This window comes from Didymella exigua (genome assembly GCF_010094145.1).
Source record: "Didymella exigua CBS 183.55 unplaced genomic scaffold M421scaffold_1, whole genome shotgun sequence".
Lineage (NCBI taxonomy): Eukaryota > Fungi > Ascomycota > Dothideomycetes > Pleosporales > Didymellaceae > Didymella > Didymella exigua.
Window position 1 is genome coordinate 827167 of NW_022984775.1, and position 9912 is coordinate 837078.

Genomic DNA, 9912 nt, shown 5'->3' on the forward strand with positions numbered 1-9912 from the left:
TACAACGTACGCAAGTTAAGAGACATAGTTATGGCAACCCTACTAAGAGACCCACAAGTCCGCGAGTACGACATCTTGGCCATCCAGGAACCTTGGAAGAACCTGTTTACAGCCACAACCCACCACCCAGCAAAAGATGTCTTCCACCTATGCTGCCTAACGGGAGATGAAAAGGGGCCTGCTAGGGTGTGTTTCTTCATTAACAAGAAAATAGACCACAAACAATGGCGGTTTAGCAAGCGCAGCAGAGACATCTGCTCTCTTGTAATTAAGCCTAGCAAAGAACAACAAGATAGACAACAGCTTCTAATACACAATATTTACAACCAGGGAGGAGCCAGCGCTAGTGAAGAGACTGCGATTACTAACATACGTCCAATTCTAGACAGATACTAAGCAGATAAACAAGTGCTCCTAGGCGACTTCAACCTACACTATCTGATGTAGGGAGGCCCAGGAATCAGGCACATAGACCTAGGTTTAGAGACGCTTATTGTAATTATAGAGGACTTTAACCTTAGCAACACGCTGCCACTAGGCACCATCACGTACAAAGAAAAATCAGTGCGCTCTACTATCAACCTTTGCCTTGTGACTGTAGGTCTTGTTAACAGGCTGATTAAAAGCCAAGTCAACCTGGATCTTAATCATGATTCTGACCATCTGCCAATCACTACTATGCTAGACATGTCTGTGCAGCAACTAGAAACAGTACTGAGAAGAAACTGGCGCAGACTTGATAAGAAAGCATACCAGAGCGCGCTCAAGCGAGCCCTACCACCACTACGTAGACCAACCAACAAGACCACACTTGACAGATATGTAGAAGAGTTGCTGGCAGCCATCAAACAGGCAGTCGAGGAAGCAGTGCCATCAACGCGCTTATCGGACAAGATCAGAGAAGGATGGACTGATGATTGCAGAGCGGTGCTCGCTGACGCAAAACGTCTCAAGAGAGTACACAGTCAGCTCCAAACAGCAGACTCATGGACAACATATTGTGCAGCAAGAAACCATAAAGCCAGGACAATAAGAAAAGCATTAAGAACAGCTCACAGAGACCGAATAGAGCAGGCGGCTCAGTCGCCGCAAGCGCTGTGGAAGCTCGCCAGTTGGGCAAAGACAAGGGGAGACCGACCCCCGGCGGTCACGCCTGCCATACGACACCCAGATACACAACAGGAGATCACAGATCCAGCAGAAAAGGCGGACCTGTTTTGAGACACATTCTTTCCAACGCCACCCAAAGCAGACCTGCGCGATATCTAGAACGCAGGATGTAACAACCAAGTAGAAACGCCACCAATAGCAGAAAAGGAAGTCAAGGATGCTATTTGTGCGGCCTCCCCGCTTAAAGCACCTGGCCCAGACGGCATTGTCAATAAAGCGCTCCCAGCAGGAGCTGATCAGCTTGCAGCCTACCTGACACGGATCTTTAACTAGAGCCTTTGCTTAGGATACTGTCCGGCTTACTTCTGTGAGTTAATCACAGTTGTCTTGCGCAAACTAGGCAAGGATGACTACACAACGCCTAAGTCGTATAGACCCATTGCATTGATGAACACTACCAGCAAAATCATGGATGCAGTCATCGCGCGGCGACTCAGCTACCTGGCCAAGACATACCACGTTCTACTGACCACACATATGGGCGGCAGGAAGATGCGCTCTACCGAGCACGCTCTCCACGCCGTCACTAGCAAGATCTACGAAGCGTGGAATCGTAAGGGTGGCCAGGTGGCCAGTCTCCTGCTGCTTGACATCTCTGGTGCCTTCGACAATGTTTCGCACGCTCGCCTGCTTCACAACCTGCAGAAAAGACAGGTAGATGAGAAGACAATTCAGTGGATCGCCAGCTTCCTTAGTGACAGACATACAAGCATTGCTATCAACAGCTTCCAATCGACAGAGTACAAGATTGTCGCGGTTTTGGAGTCTTTTCTCTTGTACCACGTATCACAGTTTCATATCTCTACTGCTGTACAACGTAGTACACCCTGCCCTTTCCTTTTACACCTCACCGCTATTCCCCTATAACAACAGTCCATAGCTACATACAATACAACCTCAGTTCAATCCTCAATTCCTTGCGCACTGCTTGCACTCACTGCGACAGTTATGAGCCCGGCTGCAACCTAGGATTGTTCTCACCTGCTGCTGCAATCGTCACTCTACTTGAGTCGCACGTTGCTATACCGCGTCTACCACAGCGCACCTGTTACCGCGTCCACCCACGACGCACATTGCCTGGATCTACCTGAATCCAAACACACACGACTATAGCCTCAACAATGGCTACTGAGTCTGATCCTGCAGTGACGCGTGTCACTGTCTTACTGAACACACCAGACGACTGGTTTACCTGGTTGTTCATCCGCCGAGACGTTGCCAACCGCCACGGTCTCTGGCAGTACATCAACCCTGATATAGCGAGGGAGCTGCTCCCTGCGCTGACTGAGGCTGCTGAGCCTCAACTCATAGACTACAAGGCTGGAGCTACTAGGCTCTCTGACCTGACTGCAGACGACCGAGAGTCTTACCGATGGGAATGCGATCGATGGGAGCGCCGCCGCTCTGAATACCGCACCCAGAAGAAGGCCTTGGCTGACTTGAACACGGACATCAGCAAGACGATTGCTGTACGCCACATCCACCTAATCAAGGATCACGAGACACCCTACGACCGACTGGTCGCTCTTAAGAAGTTCCTTTGCCCAACCGACGCAACTCACCGCCGCGAGCTTGCTGACAAGTACAACACTCTCAAGACTGCTCCACAAGCTGCAAAGAAGATCGAGCAATGGCTCACTGACTGGGTATACATCACCGCCCAAGGCAAATCAATCACGCTGCCGGAAACTGACGGCAACCGACCGCAAGAGGACTTTCTGATCGCCTGCAAGGCTCTGGATCAGGAATATGCTACGTCCTGCCTACGCGAGATCTTCAAACATGAAGCGCGTGGCACTACTGCAGAGATCTCATCTCTTGAGACATACGTCGCTGAGATGACCACATACCTACGCCGCACGAAGCCTCAATCTACAGGCCTGGCAGTCTCTGCTGCTGAGCTCGGAATCACGAAGCCAACTGAGACTCAATCGACTGGTCGCGGTCACCGTGACGGTGCACGATCAATTCCTACCTGCGTATGTGGGAAGCAGCATTGGTACACTGACTGCTTCATCCTGAATCCACGCCACCCGGCACGTCCGAAGACCTATCAGCCTGCAGCTGAGGCCGTACGCAAGGTTGAGGAAGCGCGGAAGGACTCTAAGATCAACGCGCGCATCAAGGCTGCTCTTGCGAGATGGTTGACCCGCCAACCTCAGAACACTGGATCACTGCGAGTCGATGACGGCGAGCCACCTGTCAACACTGACACGTTCGTGATATCGACTGGCCCATTACTCAAGCCTCTCCACGACGGCCACGACGGCCACAACGGCCACGACGGCCACAGCAGTCACGACAGGCACAATCAAGTTGACCACGATGATGAGGTCGTCATTGCTATTGACGCTCACACTGAGCCTACGGGATCTCTCACGACAATGGCTGTCGATGAAATCACTCAGACTGAACTACGCAATCGATGGATTGTCGATCCAGGATCCAATACGCACGTCGTCAACACAGAGGTATGGAAAGGCTGGAGGAGGACGAGTGACAATCCACAACGTCGTTCTATTAACGCTGGCAATACCTGTATCCTCATCACCGCGTGGGGAACGATGGAACTCGTCGTCCGTACACCACATAGACAGCTGACGCTGGAGCTAACGCACGTCGCGTACGTCGAAGGCTTCTTAACCAGCGTCTTGGGACTCGCTCGCTGCCGATCAGAGTCGATCCACTTCGACTCTGGCCGCGACGTCCTGTACATGCATCAACCGACCAACGTCATCGCACAACTTGAATACAATGGAGGACACTGGCTGATTGATGCCGAGCCATCACGCCGACCGCCGCTGTCGCTTCTCCACTCACCGCTGAGTACGTTTGGGGCATCATATCGCCCATCGTACGCGCCAAAGCCTGCAAACGTCGTCGATCGACGCGATGCTCATCAAATCTGGGGCCACCCAGGTCAAAAGGCAGTCGACCAGCTTGAATCAAACGTCACTGGCGTCCAACTGACAGGAGACCACATGGACTGTCTCTGCCAAACCTGCACCGAAGCTCGAATGACTCACATCATCTCAAGACGCCCGGCTGAGAGCCGCGCACAACGACCATTCTATCGAATTGCGATAGACCTGATCTACATTATCCCCGTGGGAGAGGAGTGTATCGACGGCAGCAAGTACGCCCTCCACTCTATGGACGAATACTCAAAGTGGCATGAAATAGCCACAATCAAGCGAAAGGACAAGCCAACGCTCACACGCTGGTTCATGGCCTTGATCCGTCGAATCCAACGCGCGTACAACGCCGACGTAGTCGCCATCCGATGCGACAACGAGAAAGGATTTGGCAACGATCTCATCAACACTACAGAAGAGCTGGGCATGCTATACGAGCCAGCACCAGCTGGCACAAAGGAGCCAAATGGGCTTATTGAGCGCGCAGGCGGAGTCCTCACTCAGCGAGCTCGCGCTATGCGTATTCACGCTCACCTGCCCAAAACTCTAGCGCATGAGATGTATCGCACCGCCGCATACATCCTCAATCGTACGCCCACCGAAACACTAGGCTGGAAGACGCCGTACGAGGTCGTATGGGGACGAAAGCCACTCGTCGCTCATATGAAGCCTATCGGCTGTCGCGCCTACGTCTACAACCGCGATCTGAGAGCTGCTGACAAGCTCGAATCGCGCACTCTCATCGGCCACCTTGTTGGCTACCAAGGCACTAATATCTTCCGTATATGGCTGCCTACAAAGGACACTGTTATCGTCACACGCGACGTTGTATTCGAGCCTACGCTCTTCTTTGATGGAATGGATGGCTACGCCTCTACACCAGTGATCGAGGAGGTGATCGAGCTACTCGAATATCCAGAGATGCCACAGAACGACGATGTTAGCATTGAGGATCTATTAACCGCTCACCAACGCCGTCGCCAAACAGCACCTGTGACCTCAGCTTCGAGAGCTGGAGGCTCCCAGTTGGGGGGTGAAATGACTGACAACGCACTCGAGGCTAACAACGCACCTAAATCAACTCAACAACAAATTCCGACTCCTACACTATTAGAGGAGGACGACACAATACATATAGTTCCTAAGGGCTATCGCCGACGAGGCGAGAGAGCGCCACGGGACGTTAATCTTGATCCAACTGATACAAACCTGATTGTCTCTGGCAAGCGCAATCCAAAGCCAAGAGATCTAAACAACTTTGCGATCCAGTCCTACGCTGCAACGCTGGGAACTAAGCCTCTCGTTGACTATCTGCGAGCGTTCTCAACTGAGATCTACCCAATACATACCACAGCAGATGGAATACCGCGAATCCATCAATCACAGCTCCCGCCTCTGCCGAAGTCAGTAAACCAGCTCAATACGCACATGTTCGGCGACCAATTTCGACGCGCTATGGAGATTGAATGGCGAGACCTACGCGCTAAAGGTGTCTTTAGACACACAGAGCAATCGAAGGCTACTGCGGACAGCGAGGTACTGCCGCTGATGTGGGTCTTCACTTATAAGACAGACGGAGATGGGTATATCTCACGGTTTAAGGCTCGACTTGTTGTCCGAGGAGACCTTCAAGCCCCGCTAGACAATACGTACGCTGCTACACTCGCCATCCGCAACTTTCGCGCTCTCATCGCAATCGCCAATTACTTTGATCTTGAACTGAAGCAGTACGACATTCCTACTGCCTTCTTGAACGCAAAAACTGAGCGTAAGATATACGCTGAAACACCTGAGGCATTCCGCCACACCGAAGGCGAGATAATGCTCGTGCTCCGCGCCTTGTACGGCCTGAAGGAGTCACCAATCCTATGGTACAATGAGCTACGTCGAGAGCTTGTCAAGCTGGGACTGAAGCCAGTTGACGGCTTCCCATGCTTATACACGAACCGCTGGCTCATCCTTTTCGTCTACGTTGACGATATCGTAATGGCGTTCCATCGATCAAACGCCCATCTCCACAGGTCTTTTGAGAAGGACCTGGTGAACCTCTACAACATCAAAGCTATGGGAGACCTTGCCTGGTTTCTCGGCATCCAAATCGTCCGCGACCAAGCCCTGCACAAGACCTGGCTAGTCCAAGACGCTTTCATCGACAAGGTGTGCGCTCGATTCAATATTGATGCTGTAGGCAAGGCTCCAGACGTCCCACTGACGGAGAACTGGCTACCGCAGTCTACCAAGGAGACTGACACTGCTCGTACAAAACTCTACCAGCAGCTTGTTGGTTCTCTTGCATATATTGCTGTCTGGGGCAGACCCGACGTCGCTCGAACGCACGTCGTCTTTGCCTGCCACCTCACCAACCCAGGACAGTCTCACGTCTCAAAGATCCGCCAGACCTGGCGCTACCTGCTCAGCACGAAGGCTCTCGCTCTTGAAGCCTCTGCCAGCACGCACGACATGGCCGAGTATCTCACAGACGATCCCACATACCGCGATCCTCTATTCTTTGGATCATCCGACGCCTCATACGCTGATGAGCCTGAGACTCGCCGGAGCTCTCAAGGCTACGCCTTCAAATTTGGAGGACTTATGATTGACTGGAAATCGACTGTACAGCGCACAGTCACAAAATCAACTACAGAATCTGAACTACTCTCGCTCTCTCTTGCCGCCTCCCAGATGGAAGAGTGGATGCGATTTTTCGCTGGAATCAACCTCACGCTCGACTGCACGCCTACGATCTGGTGCGATAACCAGCAGACTGTTGGTATTGTCACAAAGGAGCACGACAAGCTTCACACAAAGGTCAAACACGTTGATATTCACCAGCTCTGGATTCGACAGGAGGTCACCGCCTCACGCATTAACGTCAAATGGGTACCTACTGATCATATGCCTGCTGATAGACTTACAAAAATTCTACCCAAGCAGAAGTTCGCGGAGTTTGTCCGCCAACTTAGTCTCGTTAACATCACTGAGCGCCTGAAAGGCCTACGTCAGACCAACAAAGCTTAGATGCTATCAATCATCCATTGAATCAATATTGATTAGCTGTCGTCGACTCCCTACTGTTGAGCCTACGGCAGCTAGGGGGTGTGTCGCGGTTTTGGAGTCTTTTCTCTTGTACCACGTATCACAGTTTCATATCTCTACTGCTGTACAACGTAGTACACCCTGCCCTTTCCTTTTACACCTCACCGCTATTCCCCTATAACAACAGTCCATAGCTACATACAATACAACCTCAGTTCAATCCTCAATTCCTTGCGCACTGCTTGCACTCACTGCGACAAAGATAAACACAGGCATTCCCTAAGGCTCGCCGCTGTTGCCCATCCTCTACCTCTTCTATAATGCTGACCTGATAGACAAATGCAATAGCAAGACAGACACCACGTTAACAGGGTACATAGACAACGTTGCTATCCTGGCGTGGGGCAAGACAATAGAGAAGATATGCGACACCTTAGGCACAATTCTCTAGAAAGTGCAGCAATAGGCCAGCACGCATGCATCTATCTTCGCCCCAAATAAGTTTCAGCTAACACACTTCACAAGGACGCACAGGCGAATCAACACTACAAGACTAATCTAGACTTTATAGGGAGAGGTAAAGCCTATAACAACATGTAAGTACCTAGGGCTGACTATAGACTCTAAACTGTACTGGAAGGAGCACATAGAAGAGATAAGACAACAGGCGACTAAGACAGTCACTGCGCTAAGCTGCCTTAGGAGCTCTACCTAGGGCATTAGAGTTATCGATATGCGCAGGCCGTACAAAGGCACCGCGCTCCCACAAATAATGTATGCCTGCTTAATCTGGTCAAACGCCAGCACAAAAGGCAAGCTTTATACCCAAAAGACCTTGAATATACTGCAAAGCATTCAAGCAAGGGCAGCAAGAACCATATGTGGAGCCTTCAAGGCCACCTCAAGACCTGCACTAGACGTCGAAGCATTCCTCTTTCCCATCAAGCAGCAAATATAGAAACACAATGCAGAGACAGTCACCCAACTCCTCTCAAACACAGACATAGCAAGCACAGCAGGCTTCTTAGCAAACAACACACAAAATACAGGACTCAGAACTAGCAAGAAACACACCGACTTATGGCAGAAGATCCACAACAACATAGAGCAGAGGCGCAGCCAAGGCTTCAGCACGCAAGAACAAATCCCGTGCTTCCTCACTCCACCCTGGAGACGAGGCCCAACAACACACATTGACACAACAGCCAAGAAGGCACGAGAAAGACACGATAGAGAGTACACAAAAGAAGACAACCTCAGCATCTACACAGATGGCAGCGGCATCAAAGGCGAAATAGGATTGGCAGCCGTGTGCTTACTCACACAGCAGACACGAGCAGTGCACATGGGATCTGACACGACGTCAACAGTATACGCAGCAGAGCTGCAAGGGGTCAACCTTGCGCTACAGCTTGCAAAAGAATACACAGAAAGAGACGGCAACAGGCGAAAAATCGCCATTTACACAGACAACCCAGCTGCCATCTAGTCTATAACTAAGGCCAAAGGGCGATTAGGCGCCTACATCCTCAGCAATATTGCACAACAAGTCCAGGATCTTCAGGACATGGGCCGAACGGTGACCATCCAATGGATTCCAGCCCACGTGGGCATTCCAGGGAATGAAGCCGCCAACACAGCTGCTAAAGAAGCCACCAGATGGAGAGAGGACGGACGCAGCCAGCAGCCAGCAAACGCACCCCTGAAGCTACACCCGCTCAGATCGACACTCAAACGATGGTGCAAATCACAAACAGAGAGAGATTGGATAGCCAGATGGAGGATTGAAACCAAAGGTCGAGCGACATACAGACACACGCCAACACCCACCAAAAAGGTGCTTCAGCTCCACCAAGGCCTCACCAAGCGGGAGAGCGCTCTACTGGTGCAATTGCGCACTGAGAAGATTGGGCTCAACGACTTCCTCTTCAACCAAAGAGTGCCAGACGTCACTACCTTGCGCTGCGAGTGTGGCGAGAGGCGACAGACTGTCGCCCACGTTCTCCTCCGCTGCAGGAAACATAAGGACCTCCAGAACCGCATCTTCGCCAACCTGTCCGGACGACACAGCCTCCAGACAATCCTGAGCACGCCACAGCTAGCCACTAAAGCCATCGAGTATATAGAACAGACGCAGATCCTTGGGCAAGTGGGGATCAGAGATACGTAGACGACGCCGAGCGTTGGGGGGAGACTGTAGGTACAGCGGACGCGACAGACGAGGCAGTACGCCTCTACGAGCCTAGAAACACAGCATACAGTCAGTAGAACCGTTATCTAGATGGCCCGCCAAAGCATATGTAGATAGTGGTTGAGGGGAAACGGCAGGCCGCCGCGGACAGATGGTTCTTGCTCGCAGGAATGAAGTGGGGCGGCGCGGAGCAACATGTTTCCGCATCACGTTGGCTGTCCGCCACGCCTGCTCGCCGGGCATAGCTGTGGATATCACGGCTGAAACCGAGTAGGATTTAATCAATCAATCAATCAATCAATCAGTCTACAGTCATGTGTCCAATTTACGTATACCGTACGTACGTAAGAGTCGCTAAATCCACAAGCAGAGACCTTATTCTAGATTGCAACATGCTACGTAGTCTTTGGATGACCGTGGCTCACGCCATCAATAGCGTAATGATTAGAGAGACCACTAGAAGGTTCGATGTGGCAAAGAATTAATGAATATATATCTGTACATCCCCGTCCCCCTATGAGTGCCGATTTATTAAAATAAAAGAGAAGAAGAAGAAGAAGAAGAAGAAGAAGAAGAAGAAGAAGAAGAAGAAGAAGAAGA

At 51.3% G+C, this 9912-nt stretch overlaps 3 protein-coding genes across 3 annotated transcripts; all 3 read left to right on the forward strand.

Annotated features, from left to right (window-relative positions):
- Window positions 1-30: 30 nt before the first annotated feature.
- M421DRAFT_97107 (uncharacterized protein) lies at window positions 31-396 on the forward strand (the record flags this gene model as incomplete). Its single annotated transcript, XM_033598465.1, has 1 exon — window positions 31-396. One exon carries the CDS (start codon window positions 31-33, stop codon window positions 394-396), a length of 366 nt encoding a protein of 121 aa, XP_033454377.1.
- Window positions 397-687: 291 nt separating this feature from the next.
- On the forward strand, window positions 688-1221 carry M421DRAFT_97108 (uncharacterized protein; the record flags this gene model as incomplete). Its single annotated transcript, XM_033598466.1, has 2 exons — window positions 688-867; window positions 1075-1221. 2 exons carry the CDS (start codon window positions 688-690, stop codon window positions 1219-1221), a joined length of 327 nt encoding a protein of 108 aa, XP_033454378.1.
- Window positions 1222-2291: 1070 nt separating this feature from the next.
- On the forward strand, window positions 2292-3545 carry M421DRAFT_50410 (uncharacterized protein; the record flags this gene model as incomplete). The annotated part of the gene is made up of 2 exons (XM_033594825.1): window positions 2292-2816; window positions 2883-3545. Coding segments are annotated over 2 exons (1188 nt in total), but the record flags the coding sequence as incomplete, so codon positions are not given.
- Between the last annotated feature and the right edge of the window lie 6367 nt (window positions 3546-9912).